This window comes from Leucoraja erinacea, chromosome 1, assembly GCF_028641065.1.
Source record: "Leucoraja erinacea ecotype New England chromosome 1, Leri_hhj_1, whole genome shotgun sequence".
In the NCBI taxonomy this organism is placed as follows: Eukaryota; Metazoa; Chordata; class Chondrichthyes; order Rajiformes; family Rajidae; genus Leucoraja; species Leucoraja erinaceus.
The window spans coordinates 115728738-115752892 of NC_073377.1; the positions used below are offsets into that span (position 1 = coordinate 115728738).

Sequence of the window (24155 nt, forward strand, 5' to 3'; positions counted from 1 at the left end):
CTTTTCCCCTCCAGTCAGTCTGAAGAAGAGTCTTAGCCTGATTATCACCTATTCATGTTCATCAGAGTTGCTGTCTGACCCACTGAGTTACTCCAGCACTTTGTGTCTTCAACTCTTACCCAACCTCTCTTGATCTCTGATAAATCCATCATTGGATTTGTACTCTAGGATGTTCTGGAGTAAACTATTACCTATTTTTGAGACCTCCTTTGTCCATCTTTTGGGGGAATTCTGTCTCCCAAGAAAAGGCAGTTCATAACTCTTCACCTGGTTCACGGATATTAACAGGATTCAACTGAAGTGTTGTTCCCACGTTCTTGTTTGTCCACATCCATCCGTGGTCACCATCAGCCAATGCGACTGGATAGCTATCAGAAGCTAGAAACACTGCCCGCAATCCAGTGGTACTGAGGTACTCTTATCATTATTCCAAGTAAAATCAATGAACCCAGTACAAATGAGCTTTCCAAAGGGGAAGGGACCAGATATATTTCAGAATTTCAGTCTGAGTTCATTGATGAACTTGCACTTGTTCTGATAGTGATAACTGGTAATTATTAACACTGCAGAGCTAATGATTAGGGAAGCGTTGTCAGAGGTGCTGACTTCTAGTTGTAAATCCCTTGGTACTTATGGCATCATATAGCACAGAACAAGCCCTTCAGTCCACAGAGTCTGAACCGACCTTCAAGTAATCCTACACTGATCTCATTGTATTCTCTCTACATGTCCATCAACTGCCAGATTCTGCCGTCCACTTACATGTAAAGGTTAATTTACAGCGGCTAATTAACCAACCAACATGTCTTTGAGGTGGTAAGAAACAAGAGTGCCATTGCTATTTCAGATTTTAGAGATACAGCGTGGGAACAGGCCCTTCAGCCCTCTGAGTACGGGCCGACCGGCGATTACCCTGTACACTAACACTGTCCTACGCACAAGGGACAATTTACAATTCATTCAGAAGCAAATTAACCTGCAAACCTGTACGTCTTTGGAATGTTAGAGGAAACCAGAGCACCTGGTGAAAACCTGAGTAATCCCGGGGAAAACCTGAGTGGTCCCGGTACGTACAAACGTGAGAACGTACAAACTCTGTACAGACAGCACCCATAGTCAGGATCGAACCCGGGTCTCTGGCGCTGTAAGGCAGCAACTCTACCACTGTGACACCCTTGTTTATCCCCTTTGTTTTTCACAAGAAGAAAAGAGTATCTGCACTTGATGAAGTGCATGTAACATTTTTGCAATGTTAAACATGCCTTGTATAAAGGGAGCTGTTATTCCCTCTCATAGATTGCAAACTAGATTATTTTAATGTGTGTGCATTGGCCTCCCACCAAATTATTCCATTATAATGAAATCATTAACCCTCACTAAAGAGTGGATTCCAGCTACTCTGACAATTCTCTTTCATACTTACTGGTAACTGCTCTTCAATACTCAAAGGGATTGGAAACTTAATATAGAGGGAAGCAGAGCCAAGCCCAATTCAAGGTTCACCTAAGTCCTGAGATCTTACTATGTGACTGGCAACATTCATCCATCAGCCTTTACACGCACATTCCAACAAAAATAAATGCCCATGCAGGTTTTCACCCCAAAATGATTTAAAATCAATGACATCTTTTTTGAACTACAGTCACTGTTATGGTGCCGGAAAAGCAACCGTCAATTTGCACATGGAAAAGTCTCTCAGATGGGACCAGATCATCTATTTCAGTGATGTTGTCGTGGGATTGGTTTTTGTCCAAATGCAGAACAGCATTATCTTGCACACCGAGTACTGGGCAGGGTGACACATGGTTTATAATAGGCAGTGGTGATGGGGAGCAGGGGACTGGGTATTGGAGCTGGAGTGTAGCTGATACTACTTTCATGCTGTATCTCCAAACTAAACTAACCATTTATGTAGTGACTTTCGCAGCCCTGAATGTCCTAGAATATCTCACAGCTGGGCTTTTGAGATGTGGCCAGGATTACAATGTCAGCTAGTCAGTGGCCAAACTGGATGCAGCCTAGTCCAGCCAGATAATCTGTCCCTGCAATGACCACGTCCAGCACAATCAGGGAGAATCCCCTGCACTTTTCCAAAGAGAACATCTCAGAGAAAGGATAGGGCTCCAGGCTGATGTCTCTTCTGGGCTGTATTGTAGCCTGGATAATACATTAGAACCTTTAACCCACAATGCTGAGACTTATGGACAGACTGTTAACAGCCAAACCACCTCCGCTTTCTGAAAACCTTTAAGGCGTAGATGGTGAGGGTCCTATTGTCTAATAAGTTGCACACCAAGATTTGGTTTAGTATAATATTGTTATGTGTACCGAGGTACAATGAAAAGCTTTTGTTAGTGTGCAATCCAGTCAAAGAAAAGACTATACATGGGGTGGCACGGTGGTGCAGTGGTAGGGTTGCTGCCTTACAACGCCGGAAACTCTGGTTCGATGTTGACCACAGGTGCGGTCTGTACGGAGTTTGCACGTTCTCTCTGTTAACGCACGTGCTTTCCCCGGTTGCTCCGGTTTCCTCCCACACTCCAAAGACGTGCAGGTCTGAAGGTTAACTTGGCACCAGTCGAAATTGTAAATTATCCATAGTGTGTAGGATAGTGTAGGGGATTGCTGGTCGGCGCGGACTCTGTGGGCCAAAAGGGCCTGTTTCCCCGTTGTATCTCTGAACTAAAACTAAACTAGTTACGATCGAACTGTGCACAGATAAAGGATAAAAGTACAGCATTTAGTTGCATGAAAGAACGCTGGTTTAATATGTGCTTGTGACCAGTATGGTGAAGTAGAAGCCTTGGAAGGAACCCCTCACTTATGGCAGCTTTGATTCCGTTGCCTTGTAACATAGTCAGCTCCCGCTGCAAACTAAAGAGCAATTATTTCCACTTCTTGTAAAAACAAACTAACTGAGCTTTGAGTTGTTGTTTGTTCTGGTTGTGATTAGAGTTCTTTCACAATCACAATGAAAGGAGAAATAGTTGTATGTTCTGTCGGCATTTACTTCCACAGCTACTATTGTGAAGTGAGATATGAGATTACTGGGGATCAAGTCTAGAAAATGCACAAGGATTTTAAGGGCGGCGCAGCGATAGACTCGCTGCCTTACAGCGCCAGAGAGCCGTGTGTGATCCTGACTATGGGTACAGTCTGTACAGAGTTTGAACATTCTCCCTGTGACCATGTGAGCTTTTTCCGGGTTTCCTCCCACATTCCAAAGACTTACAGGTTGTAAGCTAATTGGCTTCTGTAAATTGTCCCTAGTGTGTAGGATAGTGCTAGTGTACGGGGTGATGGCTGGTCAGCACGGTGTCAGTGGGATGAAGGGCCAGTTGCCACACTGTATCTCTAAAGTCTAAAGTCTAAAAGTCTGAAGATTTCAATCTTTGATTTTGTTCCGTCCCATTCTGATGAAACATGTTATTGTTGAATATTTCTTGAAGAATGTTCCCAGTTTATCTTCTCTGGCACTTATTATCAGGTATGCCCCTGTCCATGCCCCTTGACGTAGTCCCACCCTGAACGTTGCCCTCTCGTTGCTAAAGAAAAACATAAAGTGTTGGAGTAACTCAGCAGGTCAGGCAGCATCTCTGGAAGACATGGATAGATGACATTTTGGATCCGGATCCTTCTTCAGACTAATTGTAGTGGGGAGAGAAAGCTGGAAAAGAGAGGTTGGGGTGGGATAAAATCCTGGCAAGTGATAGGTGGATACTCGTGGGGTTAGATTTGACTGGCAGATGGATGGACAAAGGCAATAGACAATAGGTGCAGGAGTAGGCCATTCGGCCCTTCGAGTCAGCACCGCCATTCACTGTGATCACGGCTGATCATCCCCAATCAGTACCCCATTCCTGCCTTCTCCCCATATCCCCTGACTCCGCTATCTTGAAGAGCCCTATCTAGCTCTCTCTTGAAAGTATCCAGAGAACCGGCCTCCTGAGGCAGAGAATTCTATACTCACAACTCTCTGTGAGAAAAAGTGTTTCCTCGCCTCCGTTTCAAATGGCTTACTCCTTATTCTTAAGGCCCCTGGTTCTGACTAGAGATGAAAAGGAGACAAAATGGTGTCAGATAAGGAAAGAAGAACCGGGAAATGTAAAGCGAGAGGGCGGTGGTCCTCCCCCCCACCCCCCCCCCCCCCCCCCCCCCACCCCCCCCCCCCCCCACACAGCGGCCTACTACTGGATTGGCGGTGGGCCTTTCTGACGGGATAGCTGTAGCCTCCAAGCCAGCGGGATATAGGTGGAAGGGGAGTGAGGGGATAGAGGGGATAGGATAGTGGGAGAAACACAGATCAGGGTGAGGCACAGGAAAGAGAGAGGAGGAGAAATGGAGTGGTGGGGGTGTAACCTAAAATTGGAGAATTCCATGTTTATACCATTGGGTTGAAAGCTACCCAAGCGGTATATGAGGCGTAGGTAATCTACATCTGAGGAAATCTACATTTACCTAATCTGAGGAAAGACATTCTTGCCACAGAGGGAGTGCAGAGAAGGTTCACCAGACTGATTCCTGGGGTGTCAGGACTTTCATATGAAGAAAGACTGGATAGACCCGGCTTGTACTCGTTAGAATTTAGAAGATTGAGGGGGGATCTTATAGAAACGTACAAAATTCTTAAGGGGTTGGACAGGCTAGATGCAGGAAGATTGTTCCCGATGTTGGGGAAGTCCAGAACAAGAGGTCACAGTTTAAGGATAAGGGGGAAATCTTTTAGGACCGAGATGAGAAAAACATTTTTCATACAGAGAGTGGTGAATCTCTGGAATTCTCTGCCACAGAAGGTAGTTGAGGCCAGTTCATTGGCTATATTTAAGAGGGAGTTAGATGTGGCCCTTGTGGCCAAAGGTATCAGGGGGTATGTAGAGAAGGCAGGTACAGGATACTGAGTTGGATGATCAGCCACGATCATATTGAATGGCGGTGCAGGCTCGAAGGGCCGAATGGCCTACTCCTGCATCTATTTTATATGTTTCTATGTTATTCCTCCAGTTTGCGTGTGGACTAATTTCAATGGCTAGCTATAACTGCAATGCTAGTTACTGATACCATGTGAGAAACAAATAGGCAGTACACATTCATTAACTTGCTATTCCCTCCAATTTCCAATCTCTGCCCTCCCCCTTCAAATAAAATCCTCTTCAAGGAAGTAAAGTAACACAAACTAAAGTGGAGATGCATCCCTGTATTTTCCCATATCAATGCTCACTTTCACCATTGACTGTATTCACACTGCATTGCTCAATCTTAGCCCCATATATAATGGAGAACAAGACGGCAGTCTATGGGTAAGGGTCACCCATGTGCTATAAGGCTTTTCTCCCTCTGTGGGTGCATGGAGTTCTCTATATTCTGTTCTGTCTCAAACAATGAAGGTCAGCAACTTGCAATCAGTCTCTTAGATTTGTGAATGATGTACTTCCCCTCTATTTTTGTTGGTTCTGAGGTGGTTGATGGGGAAATGGCAAACGGGAAGTGACAGGTGGGGCAGGTGGGCGAAGGAGGGTGGGAGAAATTTGTGAGCTGGGCTGTTCCTTCTGATATTGAACTAGGGAATGTCGTTCACAACCCCAGTGTGACCCAAAGCTTATTATAGACTCAAAGTTCCACAATTTTATTCAGCTTGCAGGAACTGAACAAAACAGTGGTAGTGCAAGAAACTTTATTCATGTGTTAAGGTAAGTCGGTTAAAAGCAGAAAGTGAAGAACAAGATACTGAGGGGTAAGCCAGAGGAAAGTTAGTGGACTGGGGAAATACTGAAACATTGCAAGTACCAAATTGTCCCATTACTCGGAACGCCAGGTCCAAATTCACAATTTATTTTCCATTTCGGGGTGAATCTCGAGTTTCTAACCTCGTCCAATGCCATCTGCGGCACATCTGTCTGGCTGTTGTAACACTTCAAAGGCGCATGTGTTATCGCAGGAGCTGGAAGCAGATGCCCACTCTGCAGTGAGCAGCCCTGTGTGACACATGCCTTTCAATGATGACTGAGACAATCTCAGGGGGAAGGCATGTGAGACCTCAGCAAGAGCTTACTGCATGCTCAGATCCTCAGTGTGTGTTGGATTTTGGTTGAATAACAGTCCTGGTGTATGTCAGATAGAAGGACATGTATTTTAATACTTGTTTATTAACGCTTGACTCCTGCATTTGTTGCTTATTCCTGATTGCTCAACAAATCGGATGGTGAGCTCCCTTCTTGAAAACAAATAGTTGAGCAGATAAATTTAAAGAAGGGTCAAGTCAGACACACTGCTGGAGTTACAGATAATCCCGATTGGAAAAGCCTTAAAACGCAAGATTAAAAATAAAAGTGAATCCAGTGGTTTCAATGTCACCATTATTGATTTATGTGTCTGTTTTATATAATCTTGCATAGACAAACATTGTCTATTAGTCAAAGTCCTTGTGAGTAAAGCAATAAGTGAGTTAGAAATCTATTTCCAAAGATGTCTACTTGCAATAGAACGGTGGTGTGCTGGATTGGACCGTAGAACTTATTTTACTAAAGCAGAATCCTTCTTGATCAGGAAGGCTAAGTCAACAGCAAAGTGCTCGCTCGACTGATGAAGCTGGTGTTTAGTCTAAGCGTTAATATGTTTGTTCTGCTCTTTTCAGCTGTGTGCCAACATGGATGTAAACATGGAGAGTGTGTGGGACCAAACAGATGCAAGTGTTATCCAGGCTACACGGGCAAAACATGCAATCAAGGTAAGACCAAGATTAGTTTGTCGCCTGTACCGAGGAACAGTGAAAAGCTTTTGTTTGCATGCTATCCAGTCAAAGGTAATGATACATGGTTACAATCAAGCCATCCACAGTGTACAGATACAGCATAAAGGGTATTGTTTTGTGGGTTCCCAGGTAAAGTCAGAACAAAGATAATTTAAAGGTCTCTCATAAGGTAGATGGTGGGTCAGGAATGCACTCTAGCTGATGAGAGGGCTGTTCATTCGCCTGATAACAGCCGGGAAGAAACTATCCCCAAATCTGGAGGGGTGCGTTTTCGAACTCCTGTACCTCTTGCCTGATGGGAGGGGGGAGAAGAGGGAGTGTCTGAGGTGAGACTGTTCCTTGGCAGCGTGAAGTGTAAACAATGGCCCTATCTATTCTTATTAATGTCTCTTGGAGGCACCTTTGTTAATTCAGAAATATTGAAAATTGTGTGAATAATTAATACTGCGAAGAACCAGTCTCCAGATGACAGCAGTATGAACTATTGCTTTCCCATGGAGAAACTGGGTATGAATTTAGCAATAGTTGTTATTGGATAAAAAAATATGAATGCATACACAAATAGGCAAAAATCTTAGATATCCCAAACAAAAATCACATATATTAGAACCTAAATGTTCCTATTGTATGTTGGGAATACACATGCAAGTATGATCTTATTTATATTTTATAAAGGACCATCCCCTCTCAGGGGAATCCCATTCTACCACTTATTCCCATGTAATCCATTCTCTCACACATCTACATCTGACCTCATCTCCACGAGAGATAATTATTGTAGGTGATTTAAAGGAACCAATTAGCCTATCAATCAGCAGGTCTTTAAATGTAGAAGGAATCTCAAGAAAAGCCACCTGGTCAGGAGGAGGAAGAGCACACTCCACACAGACAGAATCAGAGGTCAGGATTATACCCCAGTTACTGGAGCTGTGGGGAAGCCGAACTCTCTTCTTTGCCATCATACTGCCCCTAATAGAAAGGTGTAACTGCACTGCCAGAGGTGGTACTGTAGAAGACCTTTAAAGTTTATTTTACTATAAACTTGTATATTCTAGTTCCATGGATTTTAATTTATACTGGTTTTACAGTGTTAAGAACTGGAAATCTGAAACAAAAACAGAAAACACTGGAAACACTCAGCAGGTTAGGCAGCATCTGTGGAACGAGAAACACCTCACGTTCCCAGTCTAAGACTTTACATCTGAACTAGAAAATAGTTATATTGTTCCGATTCTGCAGTTTTTATCTTTCAATACCCTGTTGCCACTTCCTACAATGCACCAATGATTAAAACAGTCAAAATAGTAATAATAATAAAACACTTTAATCTGTCAAAATCGTGGGACAGCTTAAGATTCAAAAATACAATATTTGCACATTTATTTTTTAACTGTTTTGTTCAATAAAATAACTCATTCCCTGCATCAACTTAAAGGTCATGTTATTGGAGAGAAGCCTGAATTTATTTTTGCTAGCAAATTTCAAAAGATCTTTTCTCATAATACTTTGAAACTTAAATACTTAGACATTCAATTTACTGGCTGTATAGAGCTAACACTAACTTTTCCTTTTGTCATTGATGTGTACATGACTTGAGATTCTTTCCAGGGTTTTGCTGGAGCGTGATCTATACAGTAAACCATGAGTCTATTTAAAAGTGATTCATTACAGAAAGTTGGAGCAGCTTTGAGCCATTGAGTCATACAACACAGAAGCAGGTTCTTCGGCCCAACTTGACCACGTATCCAAGATGCCCCATCTACATTCGTCCCAACTGCCCATGTTTGGCCCTATCCTTCTAAACCTTTCCTAGCCATGTCCCTGTCCAAATGGCTTTTAAATGTTATTATATTACATGCTTCAGTTACCTCATCTGGCATCTCATTCCACATACTCACCACCCTTAGTGTGAAAAGGTTGCTTCTTGGGTACATATTCAATCTTTCCCCTCTCATCTTAAACTTGTGTCCTCTGGTTCTTGATTCTCCTACTCTGGGTAAACGACTCTGTGCATTCACCCCATCTATTCCCCTCATGATCTTATACACCTCTATGAGATCACCCCTCATCCTTCTGTGCTCCACTGAATAAAGTCCTAGCCTGCCCAACCTCTCCCTGTTACTCAGGCCCTCAAGTCCTGGCAATATTCTCGTAAAAAGGCACGTTGGATAAATGAGTAGGAAACCGTAGGGATTTGAACCTGACCAATTGAAGAAATAAGCTGTTGTGCCCCTGTCCCACTTAGGAAACCTGAACGGAAACCTCTGGAGACTTTGTGCCCCACCCAAGGTTTCAGTGCGGTTCCCGGAGGGTTTTGTCAGTCTCCCTACCTGTTTCCACTACCTGCAACCTCCGGCAACCACCTGGAAACCTTGGGTGGGGCGCAAAGTCTCCAGAGGTTTCCGTTCAGGTTTCCTAAGTGGGACAGGGGCATTAACTCCTTTGCCATTAAAAGATGAAACTGGTTGCCTGAAAGCAGCTGGAAAGTGGGCTTTGTTGTGCGATTTGGTGCTGCATCAGTAATATTTCTGCACAGTTGTGGGACAAAAGCATTGGTGACTATGCAGGTGGACTGTAAAATGCTGAGTGTCTTTATCGTTTAGTTTAGCTTATTGTCACGTGTACCGAGCTCCAATGGAAAGCTTTTCTTGTGTGCTAATCAGTCAGAGGAAAGACAATACATGATTACAATTGATCCATCCACAGTGTACAGATACGTGATAAATGGAATAATGTGAATTGTATTTGATATTATTAAATGAAAAAGCAATAAGGGAAATGGATATTCCATGGAAGTTAGACAATGTTTTGCCTTTTGCCTTTCTATTAAAAACTAGGACGGAACGGAAATGTATTTAACTGGTTTCTTCCCGGTCGAAGACTATTGAGTATCGTTTTCTTTCATGGTCATTTGATGTGCCAATAATTCCCATTTCCAAGGCCGTGACCATTCCATTAGCAATAGGTTTACGCAAGTCATTTTAAATGCCAAGATAGTGCTGGATATCATTGTGAATGCTACATCACAGGAAAGGACATTCAATCAGTAAATGATGGGAACAAATACCCAATAGTTTTTTACTGGGAATAGAACAGTTTAGTTTCATTTAGATTAGTTTAGTTTAGAGGCCCACCGATTGAGTCCGAGTCCTGGCCAACCATCGATCCCCATACACTAACACTAGTTCATACTATCCTACACACAAGGGACAATTTACATTTTTTACCAAAGCCAATTAACCTACAAACCTGTGGAGTATGGGAAGAAACCAGAGCAACTGGGGAAAACCCGTGCGTTCACAGGGAGCACATACAAACTCCTGACAGACAGCACATGTAGTCAGGATCGAACCCAGGTTTTGGCGCTGTAAGGCAGCAACTCTATCACTGCACCATCGTGCCACCCTTAAAAATAATTCCCGATCCATCCTAGTTGTGTTAGTGTTGTTCAGTGCAAATGCACTAGAATTATGTGATCCAGATGAATTAAGGAATACACGATGAAGTGTCATCAATTCTGAACTATCACTTGAGTCTGAGGACATTATATTTGGAGCAGAAGAGGATTCCATGCTCTGGAGAGTAAGTACAATGAGACACTATTCAGATTTGTGCAGATAAGAAAGATCTAGCATAAGTTCAAAGGCCTGAATGTTTTTTTTACTGCAGTGTGAACCATTAATAATTTGCAATTGGTGGTGGAGATCTCCTCAGATAACTATTGAAACCCAACCTGACCATGGCCAATCTGAACCTGACCCACGCCTAAGGCTTTCTGTTTTATTAACTCCCGACCCCACCCGAATGCATTCTATATAACCGGATCCCATCAGCTTGTAACCAGACTGTATGTTGAGATGAGTGGGATAAGAAAAGTCCTAGCCTGCCCAACCCCTCCCGAAAGCTCAAGTCCTGGCAATATCCTCGTAAATCTTAAATCGTAAATCCTCGTAACCTGGACCATTTCCGACACTTCCCTACCATTCCTTGACCTCACCATCTCCATCGCAGGGGACAGACTTCTGACCGACATACACTACAAACCAACTGACTCACATGGCTATCTGGACTACACGTCTTCCCACCCTGCCCCCTGTAAAGACTCCATCCCCTACTCCCAATTCCTCCGTATACGCCGCATCTGCTCCCAGGATGAGACGTTCCACACCAGGGCATCGGAAATGTCCTCGTTCTTCAGGGAACGGGGATTCCCCTCCGCCACCATTGATGAGGCTCGCACCAGGGTTTCATCCATACCCCGCAACACTGCTCTCTCTCCCCATCCCCGCACTCACAACAAGGGCAGAGTCCCCCTAGTCCTCACCTTTCACCCCACCAACCGGCAAATACAACAAATAATCCTCCGCCATTTCCGCCACCTCCAACGTGACCCCACCACTCGCCACATCTTCCCATCTCCCCCCATGTCTGCCTTCCGCAAAGACCGCTCCCTCCGCAACTCCCTTGTCAATTCTTCCCTTCCCTCCCGTGCCACCCCCTCCCCGTTGCAACCGCAGGAAATGCAACACCTGTCCCTTCACCTCCCCCCTCGACTCCATTGACCCAATCGCAGGTGCGAGAAAAGTTCCCCTGTATCCTATCATATAACCATTCACCTACCCGGGAAACCCTCGCTCGGCCCTTCAAGGACCCAAACAGTTTTTCCCCAGGTACCTGCACTCGACTTTCCCAAAGGATAAAATTGCCTCCATCTTCCCTGGAAGCTCATCTACTGTAACACCTCTGAGTGCATCTACTGCATGTGCAGCTGATTTCAGCTGATTTACATTGGGGAGACTAAGCGGAGGTTGGGCGATCGTTTCGCCGAACACCTCCGCTCAGTCCGCAATAACCTACCTGAACTCCCGGTGGCTTAGCACTTCAACTCCCCCTCCCATTCCCAATCCAACCTCTCTGTCCTGGGTCTCCTCCATTGCCAGAGTGAGCAACACCGGAAATTGGAGGAACAGCACCTCATATTCTGCCTGGGTTGCTTGCGTCCGGATGGCATGAACGGTGAATTCTCCAAGTTTTGCTAGCCCTTGCTGTCTCCTCCTCTTCCTTAACCCTCGAGCTGTCTCCTCCCATCCCCCCGCCCTCGGGCTCCTCCTCCTCCCTTTTTCCTTCCTTCTCCCCCCCACCCCCCATCAGTCTGAAGAAGGGTTTCGGCCCGAAACATTGCCTATTTCCTTCGCTCCATAGATGCTGCTGCACCCGCTGAGCTTCTCCAGCAATTTTGTGTATCCTCGTAAATCTTCACTGCATTCTTTCCAGCTTAACAAAATCTTTCCGATAGCAGGATCACCAAAACTGAACACAATACTCCAAAGATTCCCACATTAAATCTATCTACAGTACATAGAACAATGCAGCACAGGAACAGGTTCTTTATCCCACAATGTCCACATTGAACATAATGCAAAGCTAAACTAATCCCCCCTGCCTGCACATGATCCCTATCAACCCCATTTTCTGCATAGCAATATGCATAGCTGAAAGCCTCTTAAATGCCACTATCTTATCTGTCTCCCCGACAGATAATACTAAGCTTGTGTATAGGAAAGGAAACAGAATTAGCAGGGTATGTGACAGTGAGTGGGCTTCATTCATTTTCGATAAGCAACATTCATACTCTCATCGCTTTTTTCAATGCATGTACATCCTCATCTGTGTCAGTGCAAAGCACTCCCCCTAGGAAATATTATACTGCATCTTGTCCGGATATTCCCTCCAGAAACTGCACTGTTTCCTGTCGGCAGCTTAGATATCCAGCTGCAATGCCTGTCTTGGAATCTCATCAAGGGCATTGAGCTGAAATGTTACACTTCTTTTCTCCCTCCACAGATGCTGAAAAGTTCTAGCATTCTTTGTTTGATTCTAAAAAAAAGGGGGTTGGACAGCCATGGGGATTATATCGATGTGGAAATGAGGAACCACAGAAGCTGGTTTCACAAATGGACACAAAGTGCTTGAGTAACTCAGTAGGTCAGGCAGCCTGCTGATTAACTGTGTAGGAAGGAGCTTCAGATGCTCATTTATACAGAAGATAGACACAAAATGCTGGAGTATCTCAGTGGGACAGGCAGCATCTCTGGGGTAAAGAGATAGGTTTTGGGAAGGTTTCTGAAAAAGGGTTCCACCTATTCCTTTTCTCCAGAGATGCTGCCTGACCCACTAAGTTACCCCAGCATTTTGTGTCTATCTCTGGTAACTTGGATCGGTGACAATTTGGAGTGAGACCCTTCTTCACACTTTTGATTCTCCAGAACCTAACCTGCTGAATTACACCAGCAGTTGGTATCCTTTTGGGATTACGTAGAGAGTAGGTCTGATTTTTATTGAAAGTCAGCATAGGAAAGTTAAAGCTAAATAGGTTGTAAGTTCTGATGATTCAGTGAATCAACCATGATATAAACCTGCAGCATGCCACGACATAGTCTTACAGATACTGCAGCAGTACTGGTGTATTGCAAGCACCCTAGCCCTAATGCTACAACATGCTTAGCCATTATACTTCAAGTAATATTGATGCAGTTACTGAACCACCCCAGCCAGAAGTCATTGCTTCTTAGCAATGAGAGTTTAATTTTTAATTGAAACAGAATGGGTAACCAGCATGAAATTATGATTTTTAACTCTTACGACTAGCAGTACTCATTTTGTAAATTAATCTGATGAGATCTGTGAATTTGTGTTTCTGAACAGATTTTAACGAGTGTGGGATGAAGCCTCGGCCATGCAAGCATCGGTGCATGAATACGTACGGCAGCTACAAGTGCTACTGCCTGAATGGCTACATGCTCATGTCTGATGGATCGTGTGCAAGTGAGTGACCTGCCTTTGACTAAATGCAATCTCAGGCTTCACTTTAGACTGTGCTTTCGGGACAGTCATATACTTAACAGTCATATACTTAACATAAGCAAATGGGTGGCACAGTGGCGCAGCTGTTAGAGCTGCTGCCTCACAGTGCCAGAGAGCCGGGTTCAATCCTGACCTTGTGGGTGTCTGGGCAAATTTTGTACATTCTCCCTCCGTGACTGCATGGATTTCCTCCGGGTGCTCCGGTTTCCTCCCGCATATCAAAGATGTGCAGGTTTTAAGTTAATTGGCCTCTGTAAGATTGTCCCAAATGTGTGAGGAGTGGATGCGAAATTATGATAACATTGAACTAGTGTGAATGGGTGATCGATGGTTAGTCTTTTTCTATGCTGTATCTTTTTGTTTAATCAAAAAATGTCCCCCAACATTTTTAAGAGGCCCCTTGGTCCATTGTGTCTCTGCTGGCCATAAAGTATCCATTTACATAAATGGTATGCTAATCCCATTTTATTCTCTCTATATTTATGTCAATTTCCAGGTTTTACTATTTGCTTCCTGATTAGGAGTAATTTACAGAGTTATAGAGCCACAGTGTGGAAATAACTTGCCTACACTACACTGACCAACATGGGCCATCTGCATTAGTCCCACATGCCTGCGCTTGGCGCATCTCCTTTTAAACCTATCCTATCCACGTACCTGTCCAAATGTTTTTTAAGTGTTGTGATAGTACCTGTCTCAACTACCTCCTCTGGCAGCTCGTTCCATACATCCACCACCAGTTGTTTAAAAAGGCTGCCATCAGGCACTTATTAAAGATTCCCCACAACACCTTAAAGCCAAGTCCTCTGGTTCTCTCTTCCCCTACTCTGGGTAAAAGATTCTGCACATTAACTCTTTTTAATTTCCCCATGATATTATGCAACTCTATAAGATCACCCCTCATCCTCCTGCGCTCCAAAGACTAAAGTCCTAGCCTGCTTAACTTCACCCTATACTCAGCCCCTCGAATCCTGGCAATATCCTTGTAATTCTTCGCTGTACCCTTTCCAGCTTAACAATATCAAATGACAATCAAACTGACTGTCCCCGCTCACCCCACACCACGATCAGTCTGAAGAAGGGTCCCCACCTAAAACGTCACCTATCTATTATCTCCACGGATGCTGCCTGGCCCGCTGAGTTACTCCAGCATTTTGTGTGTCTCATTGGTCAATCAAGCTGTTAGCTTTGGGTTGTGAAAGGAAATGGGAAATACTGGGAAATGGCGGTCACAGGAAGAATGTGGAAATGTCCGACAGCTTCAGGATTGAACCCAGGTCACTAGTGCTGTATGGCAGCAGCTCTACCCGCCGCATCACTATAAGTCTGTGTAGGATGGAACTGCAGATGCTGGTTTACACCGACGATAAACACAAAATGCTGGAGTAACTCAGCGGGACAGGCAGCATCTCTGGAGAGAAGGAATGGGTGATGGTTTGGGTCAAGACCCTTCTTCAGACTCATAGGTCACTATAAATCTTCTCGCCTAGAATCAGGTGAAGTTTTCTTCCCGATGTTACGTTCGTCACCATGACTCCATACAGAAGGTTGTCGGCCCAGTCCAAACATCTATGTGTACAAATCTGTGCTGAAGCTTCCATGAGTGCTGCTGGTTCAGGGATGTCATCTTTCAGATGAGATTAGGTTCCTGGAAGGTTTCCAAAGTGAAACATCCCACGGCATTACTTTGAAATGAAGTAAAGACAGCTCCAGTGACTTAACCAATAGATATTCACCATTAAAACATGTTATCAGGCCATTATCACAATGTGGAACTGCTCTGTGCCAGTTAGCTACAGGCTTATCACTGAAAGTACTCCGCTGATAGTTAAAAGATTTGCTTGACATCATGTTCTGACCAAAGGGCCATTTTGTGTGCTGTGTTTTATGTTCAACAACACATTGAGGGCTTGAACGATGCCACAGAATGCCAGCCTGTCAGTCTCTGGTGTCTTGGCAAATAGGAGAGTGAGTGCAAGCAGGTCGGAATGGGAGTGGGATGGATAGAGTAAACCCATGCAATACAGACATCTGTACAACGGGTTTTGGTTGTAACGAGGCTCCCGTTGCACCACCCCTCCCCCGCCCACTTCCGCCAGATTACCCGGTGAGCTGGTGCCACATGGCGGGAGTTTTGGTTGTGGGAATAGAGAGAGGGAGCAGAATGAAGGCTGCGTCAGTACTGGACCCGTCCCTGACGTACCACGGCTGTGAATTCATGCTGGATTAACCCCAACCCTTCAATGCTGTGTTTCTTCCGTACCGGCCTTGGGTTAAACTAGTTAATATTTACCTCCCTCACTCGGTTAAAGCAGCCATTCGGCAATAGCGGACACCATGCCACCCCCCCCCCCCCCCCCCCCCCCCCCCCCCCTCCCCCCAACCCCCCTGGGGTCCGTTATAACGAGGGTATACTGTATTAAAGTGAAGCCACATTGCCTGAACCATTGGTTACACAAAAAAGCTGGGAGAAACTCAGCGGGGTGCAGCAGCATCTATGGAGCGAAGGAAATAGGCAACGTTTCGGGCCGAAACCCTTCTTCAGACTGATCGGGGGGGGGGGTGGGTGGGGACAAGAAAGGGAAAAGGAGGAGTAGCCAGAAGGCTGGGGGATGGGAGGAGACAGCAGGGGGGCTGAGGAAGGGGAGGAGACAGCAAGGACTAACAAAATTGGGAGAATTCGATGTTCATGCCCCCGGGGTGCAGACTCCCCAAACGGAATATGAGGTGCTGTTCCTCCAATTTCCGGTGCTGCTCGTTGTGGCCATGGAGGAGACCCAGGACAGAGAGGTCGGAGGCGGAGTGGGAGGGGGAGTTGAAGTGCTGAGCCACCAGGAGGTCAGCTTGGTTATTGCGGACCGAGCGGAGGTGTTCGGCGAAACGATCGCCCAACCTCCGCTTGGTCTCACCGATATAGATCTGCTGACATCTAGAGCAGCGGACGCAATAGATGAGGTTGGAAGAGATGCAGGTAAACCTCTGTCGCACCTGGAACGATTGCTTGGGTCCTTGAACGGAGTCGAGGGGGGAGGTAAAGGGACAAGTGTTGCATCTCTTGCGGTTGCAAGGAAAAGTGCCCGGGGATGGGGTGGACCGAGAGGGAAGGGAAGAATTGACAAGGGAGTTATGGAGGGAGCGGTCTTTGCGGAAGGCAGATATGGGGGGAGATGGGAAGATGTGGCGAGTAGTGGGGTCACGTTGGAGGTGGCGAAACTGACGGAGGATTACTTTTTGTATGTGACGGCTGGTGGGGTGAAAGGTGAGGACTAGGGGGACTCGGCCCTTGTTGCGAGTGCGGGGATGGGGAGAGAGAGCAGTGTTGCGGGGTATGGAAGAGACCCTGGTGCGAGCCTCATTTATGGTGGAGGAGGGGAACCCCCGTTCCCTGAATAGTGGGGACATTTCAGATGTCCTGGTGTGGAACGCCTCATCCGTGGAGCAGATGCGGCGTAGACGGAGGAATTCGGAGTAGGGGATGGAGTCCTTACAGGAAGCAGGGTGGGAAGAAGTGTAGTCCAGATAGCCATGGGAGCCAGTGGGTGTATAGTGTATGTCGGTTAGAAGTCTATCACCTGCAATGGAGATAGTGAGGTCAAGGAATGGTAGGGAAGTGTCGGAAATGGTCCAGGTGTATTTGAGTGCCGGATGGAAGTTAGTGGTGAAGTGGATGAAGTCAGTCAGTTGTGTGCGGGTGCAGGAGGTGGCACGAAAGCAGTCGTCGATGTAGCGGAGGTAGAGGTCGGGGATGGGGCCCTGGTATGTATTGAACAAGGATTGCTCGACGTAACCTACAAATAGGCAGGCATAGCTGGGGCCCATGCGTGTGCCCATAGCTACGCCTTGTATTTGGAGGAAGTGGGAGGAGTCGAACGTGAAGTTATTGAGGGTAAGGACCAGCTCCGCGAGGCGGAGGAGAGTGTCAGTGGCTGGGTATGGGTTGCTTCTCTGGTCGAGGAAGAACCGGAGGGCTGTGAGACCATCGTGGTGGGGGATGGAGGTGTATAGTGATTGGACGTCCATGGTGAAGATGAGGGGGTGAGGGCCTAGAGAATTGAATGCGCGGAGACGACGGAGAGTGTCTGAGGTGTCTTGAACATAGGTAGGGAGGGATTTAACCAAGGGTGATAGGATGGAGTCAAGGTATTTGGAAATGAGTTCGGTGGGGCACGAACAGGCGGAGACAATGGGGTTCGGTGGGGCACGAACAGCCTGAACCATTAACTTGTCCGTGTGTTCTGGGGCAAATAGACCAGGGCACACGTTGCCAATGCCAGCTACCTGCATGCGAGCTGAGGATGCTGACTTGCTGGCGCTGGTGTGTGAATGAACTAGCTTGCATCTGTCGACAGATACACGATCGTGCGCCATGGCAAACTGCCAGTACGGCTGTGATAAGGTGAAAGGAGAAATCCACTGCCGTTGTCCATCTGCTGGGCTACAGCTTGCTCCAGACGGCAGGACCTGCATAGGTGAGTATCTCAGCATTTCTTCACAGCGGACAGTTCTTCCAGACAATGTTCTGGTTGAAAGATCTAGAGGCAGCAGTAGAACTTAAATAAATTAAATTTGAATAGCTTGAATTAGTTTAGTTTAATTAAAAAAAAATAGGTGCAGGAGTAGGCCATTCGACCTTCGAGCCAGCACCGCCATTCAATATGATCATGGTTGATCATCTAAAATCAGTACGTCGTTCCTGCTTTTCCCCCATATTCTTGATTTCTTTAGCCCTAAGAGCTAAATCTAACTCTCTCTTGTAGACATCCAGTGAATCAGCCTTCACTGCCTTCTGTGGCAGAGAATTCCACAGATTCACAACTCTCTGGGTAAAAATGTTTTTCATCATCTCAGTCCTAAATGGCCTACCCCTTATTCTTAAACTGTACCTCCTGGTTCTGGACTCGCCCAACATCGGAAACATTTTTCCTGCATCTACCCTGTCCAAACCTTGAATAATTTTATATGTTTCTATAAGATTCCCTCTCATCCTTCTAAATTCCAGTGAATACAAGCCCAGTCGACACATTCTTTCATCATATGTCAGTCCCACCATCCCGGGAATTAACCTGGTGAACCTACGCTGCACTCCCTCAATAGCTATAATGTCCTTCCTCAAATTTGGAGAGCAAAATTGCACACAATACTCCAGATGCAGTTTCACCAGGGCCTTGTACAACTGCAGTAGGTTTTCCTTGCTACTAAACTTAAATCCTCTCGCACTGAAGGCCAACATGCTATTAGCTTTCTTTACTGCCTGCTTTACCTGCATGCTTACTTTCAGTGACTGATGTACAAGCACACCCACGTCTCGTTGCACCTCCCCTTTTCCTAATCTGACACCATTCAGATAATAATCTGCCTTCCTGTTCTTGCCACCAAAGTGGTTAACCTCATATTTATCCACTTTATACTACATCTGCCATGCATCTGCCCACTCACCCAACCTATCTAAATAACCTTGCAGCTTCCTCGTAGCTCACACTGCCACCCAGCTTTGTTTCCTCCGCAAATTTGGAGATGTTACATTTAATTCCCTCGTCTAAATTGTTAATATATATTGTAAATAACTGGAGCCCCAGCATCGAGCCACGTGGCACCCCACTGGCACTATTACCTATTGTCACTGCTTTATTTACTATTGTCATGTATGAGCGTAAAGACTAAGTATGATTACATTCAAGCCGCCCACAGTGTTCTGATGCAGGATAAAGAGAATAATGTTTAGTGCAAGATAAAGTCCGATTGAAGATAGTCTGAGGATCTGCAATGAGGTCAGACCTGCTCTCTAGTTGTTGGTAGGACGGTGCAGCTGCCTGATAACAGCTGGGAAGAAACAGCCCCTGAATCTGGAGGTGTGTGTTTTCAAACTTCTGCACCTCTTGCCTGATGGAAGAGGGAGTGGCCGGGGTGTGACGGGTCCTTGATTATGCTGCTGTCCTTGCTGAAGCAGCATGAAATGTATTTCCCTTTGGTCAATCCTTTGGTTGCTGCTTATGCTTCAGCATCAGTTTATTTAACAAAGACGTCACGGTGAAGAGGTTTGGATGTTAGTGTTTTAGTACATGGAGCAGTACAAATGGAAGTTGCTGTTGATTTGACCACCTCCTGCAATTTCCTTTTAGACGTTGACGAGTGTGCTGCTGGCAGGGTTGTGTGCCCTCGTTTCCGGAAATGCATTAATACATTTGGAAGTTACTTCTGCAAATGCCACGATGGCTTTGAACTGCGGTACTACGATGGGAAGTATCGGTGTATAGGTGAGTGGTAAGGACTCTGTCTAACAAAGGGCCCAATAGTTACTGGCCTGAGGAGAATAAACTTTGCATCCGAACCTTTGATGTGATTGGCAGAGTTGTAGACGTGATAAGAATGGGAAGCCACATTGACATTTTTGTTCCCTTCTCTCCTAGATATCGACGAGTGTTCAAGGAGGACACATAAATGCAATTCCTTTGCTACCTGTCACAATATACCAGGCTTTTATAAATGCAAGTGTGTGAGAGGCTTCTGGGGCAATGGTTACAGCTGTACAGGTATGTACATCAACTCAAACAGAGCAGCCTAATAACTCCTCATGTTTTAGAATAGTTCTTCACATTCCAAACAGAGGGTGGTGAATCTGTGGAATTCATTGCCACAAAAGGCTGTGGAGGCCAAGACATTGGGTAATTTCTAAGTGGAGATTGATAGGTTCTTGATTATTAAGTTGTCAGAGGATGTAGGGAAAAGCCAGGAGAATGTGGTTGAGAGGGGAAAATAGATCAGCCATGATTGAACGGCAGAACGGACTTGATGGACCGAATGCCCTAATTATGCTCCTATGTCTCATTATCTTATGGTCTTTCTTATTTATAACTTGCATGGAGAGAGAAGAGGGCAATAGCTGTAACTGAATTTCAAAGCATTGGGAAAGGCGTGATGGGGCAAATGGTCACCGTTAGTCACCTTGTTGACTCTATAAATCCAGTATTAATCATGACCTCACAATTGTGAGACCCTTTCCTGAGTTGACTGAATTGTTCACAGTAAAGTTTGCCTGAACCTCAGTCATCTTCGTCTGAAATTAACTTGATATTTCTCTGCCGCTCAAAGCAGGAAAATATATTGGTTATAATGCAGGTATAGAGTTGCATGTTTGAAATAATGTGCAATATTAGAACCATGCTAGATTTGGGATTTTGTTATTACAAACAAATTAAATAAAGCTTGCCTGCTAAATATGAGTGGACAAAGTGGTTGACGCCAGTTACCTCTTCTATAGAGGATAGACATGCTGTCCATTTAACTTTTCTGAAGAAGGGTCCCGACCCAAAACGTCACCTAACATCAGCGGTAGAGTTACTACCTCACAGCAACAGCAATCCGGGTTTGATCCTGACCTCGGATGCTGTCTGAGTGGAGTTTGTATGTTAACCATATAACCATATAACAATTACAGCACGGAAACAGGCCATCTCGACCCTTCTAGTCCGTGCCGAATGTTCTCCCTGTGACAGCATGGGTTTTCTCCGGGTGCTCCAGTTTCCTCCCACATTCCACAGGCGTGCAGATTTGTAGGTTAATTGGCTTCTGTAAATTGCCCCTGGTCTGTAGAATATGAAACTGAGATAACATAGAACTAGGGTATGGGTGATCGATGTTCGGTGTGGGCTGTTTCCATGCTGTATCTCTCTAAACTATCCATGTTCTCCAATGATGCCGCCTGACCCACTAAGTTTCTCCAACACTTTGTGTATTATCTTTACATAGACTCCACTTAGCAATTGTCCCAAACCAGGTGCATGTGGGATTTGACTTAAAAAACCTTCTAGAAATGTTACCTGAAAAATTCTGTCCTTTCTGCTGCATGCTTTATTCAGAAAGAAAACATATTGAGGACACCGTTTTATAAGATTTTATTTATAATATTATTTATTTATAAAATTATTATGGACACAAAAAAAAATTGGTGCCAAAGTATTCCCACTTCTTAAAACTTTGCATTCTTACTGACATTTTGGAAATAATTATCTATAATTTAGACAGGTACGTGGAGAGGACAGATATAGAGGGATTTGGGCCTGTTTCAAACACAGGCAGGTGAGACTATTGTAGATGAGACATGTTGGTCGCCGTGGGCATGTTTGTCCTATGGGGCCTGTTTTCATGCTGCATGACTATTTTTTTAATTTTTAAATTGTGCCTGTGCAGACTTGTCAAATTTTCAAGTAATAAATTAGTATGTCAAATTTTAAGGCAGAGATTGTTTACATTAACTGGCCATGCTACAATTACATCCTCATCCTCCCTTCAGCAGAGAATGTACTAGTAATGTGACAAGTTTACATACTGTAACATCTCCAAACTGACATTGGAATGTTTCATGTCAGTTTATTTGAAAAAGCAGAACTAGGAAGTCAATCCTATCTCTGCCACTTGGTGAAAATATCCACCAATGGCCAAACCCAGCACCTGGAGAGGATTGGATCTTGTCCCCATTTTGTGTTTAATGCAGTGGGTAATCACGTAATAGTATATGGGCGAGATCAAGCATAGACTTGGTGACCATTTCACTAAACACTTGCGCTTGGTTCGCTAAGGCCTACGAGATCTTTCAGTTGCCAAACATTTTAAATCCCCTTCCCATTCCCATACTGACCTTTGGGTCCTGGGCCTTCTCCATTGTCAGAGTGAGGCCATACGCAAACAGGAGGATCAGCACCTCATATCACCTGTTCACACTAGTTCTATGCTATCCCGCTTTCTTCATCCACTCCCAACTCACTGGAGGCAGATTACAGAGGCCAATGAATCCAAAAAACCTGCACGTCTTGTGGATGTGGGCAGAAACCAGAACACCCGGAGGAAATGGTAGGGTGAACGTGCAAACTCCACACGAGCATTACCCGAGGTCAGGATCGAACCCCGGGACTCTGGCGCTGTGAGGCAGCTGCTCTATCAGCTGCACCACTGTGTTGTCAGAAAGTTTGACTAATATGAATAAAAATGTATAAGTAGCAACAAATTGGATAAATGATTGAAATGAATTTGCTCACATTTTTATTATCCCTTTTTCTCCAGATATTGTTTGTTAGTCCAAAGATCAGACATGTCACCTACCTTAGGCCCTTTGGCAATGCCTTGAGTGTCTGGTGTATATGTGTGAGACTAAAGCAGGCTGATTCTCTTTTGTGTCTGTGTTGCCTCAAAGCCAAGATCGTGCTGTCATTTTAAAGCTAAGAACAAACATTGAACTACTGTGTACAATGAACAATGTGATTTAAACATTGGCAAACCAGTCACTATTTAATGGCACTGACTCTCTTGTTTTTCAGTTGACGAGAAATACCCTGTGTTTACGATCCCACCCAAAATCAATGGAACTGGGAATGGTATTTATGTGCCCAACACCACCCCAGCAATGAGTAGGAGGAAAACCACCACGGTGACCCAGCCATTCATTAACAAGAAGCCAGAGGTCAAAACACAACGTCCCATCCCAACCACAAAGCCAAGCACAACCACAGCCGCGACAACAACAGTAAGGACAACAACAATTGCAACCACAACCAGCACAACCAGCACAACCTCAGCTGCAACCACGACGTTAGTCATGCCTGTGGATAACAGAATACCCATTGAAGTCCCACGGCAAAGAGGGGATGTTTTCAGTAAGTACCTGAACTATTACAATGCTACATTTTGTTGTTCAGGAAGTTCAGGAAACTGTTCTGTCATTGAGCTAGAAACTATGGAACAAACGAAAGTGACGGGAAAATATGTGGATATTTCACACAGAGGGAGGTGGGTATATGGACCAAGCTGCCAGAAGAGGTAGAAACAAGAAAATGCATATGCTAGTTTACACAAGACTTCTTGAGTAACTCAGTGGGTCAGGCAGCATCTCTAGAGAACATTGATAGTTGATGTTTAAGATCAGGACCCTTCTTCTGACTGTGTATTTTTGCCAGAGGAGGTAGATAAGACGGGTCTTATTATAGCATTTAAAAGGCATTTGGACTGGTACCTGGATAGGAAAGGTTTGGTGGGATATGGGCCAAAAGCAGGCAGGTTGGACTAGTTTAGAGGGCATGTTGGTCAGCATTGGCAAGTCGTGCTGAAGGGTCTGTTTCCGTGCTGTATGATCCTATAACTATGATATGAATGTATTCATTTTCCTACGTCAATGCCTGTGTGTGATTAAAATTCATTCACATTATAAATTATATTGTGGATTCTACATTTTCCCTTTTCCATTAGAGGTCCTATGTTGAACAAGGTGTAATTTTGATTAGATGAAACTTGCTAAACTGCGTTCCAGTTCAACGAACTATCTGCTGGAGGAAGTTAGCACTTTGAGCAGCATCTGAGTGGGGAAAGGAATTGCTAATGGTTCGACCTGCAACGTTGACAATCTGCTGTTTGCATGTTCGTAATACTTCTAAAAAAGAAAATTCTTCGCATGTGTATGTGACAAGCAGAACAGTGGCGCATCTCGTCGGGCCACTCCCTCAGTTCCAGAGCCCGGGATCAATTCTGACCTCAGGTGCAGTGTGGAGTTTGCACG

At 45.0% G+C, this 24155-nt stretch overlaps 1 protein-coding gene across 2 annotated transcripts in view; it reads left to right on the forward strand.

Annotated features, from left to right (window-relative positions):
* npnta (nephronectin a) overlaps positions 1-24155 on the forward strand; it is a 68517-nt gene that overhangs the window by 13999 nt on the left and 30363 nt on the right. For both annotated transcript variants that reach the window (XM_055641780.1, XM_055641788.1), the window contains 6 exons: positions 6632-6724; positions 13454-13573; positions 17962-18081; positions 19732-19866; positions 20020-20142; positions 22924-23259. In XM_055641780.1, coding sequence (XP_055497755.1) covers positions 6632-6724; positions 13454-13573; positions 17962-18081; positions 19732-19866; positions 20020-20142; positions 22924-23259 — 927 coding nt within the window. The remainder of the gene's footprint in view (positions 1-6631; positions 6725-13453; positions 13574-17961; positions 18082-19731; positions 19867-20019; positions 20143-22923; positions 23260-24155) is intronic.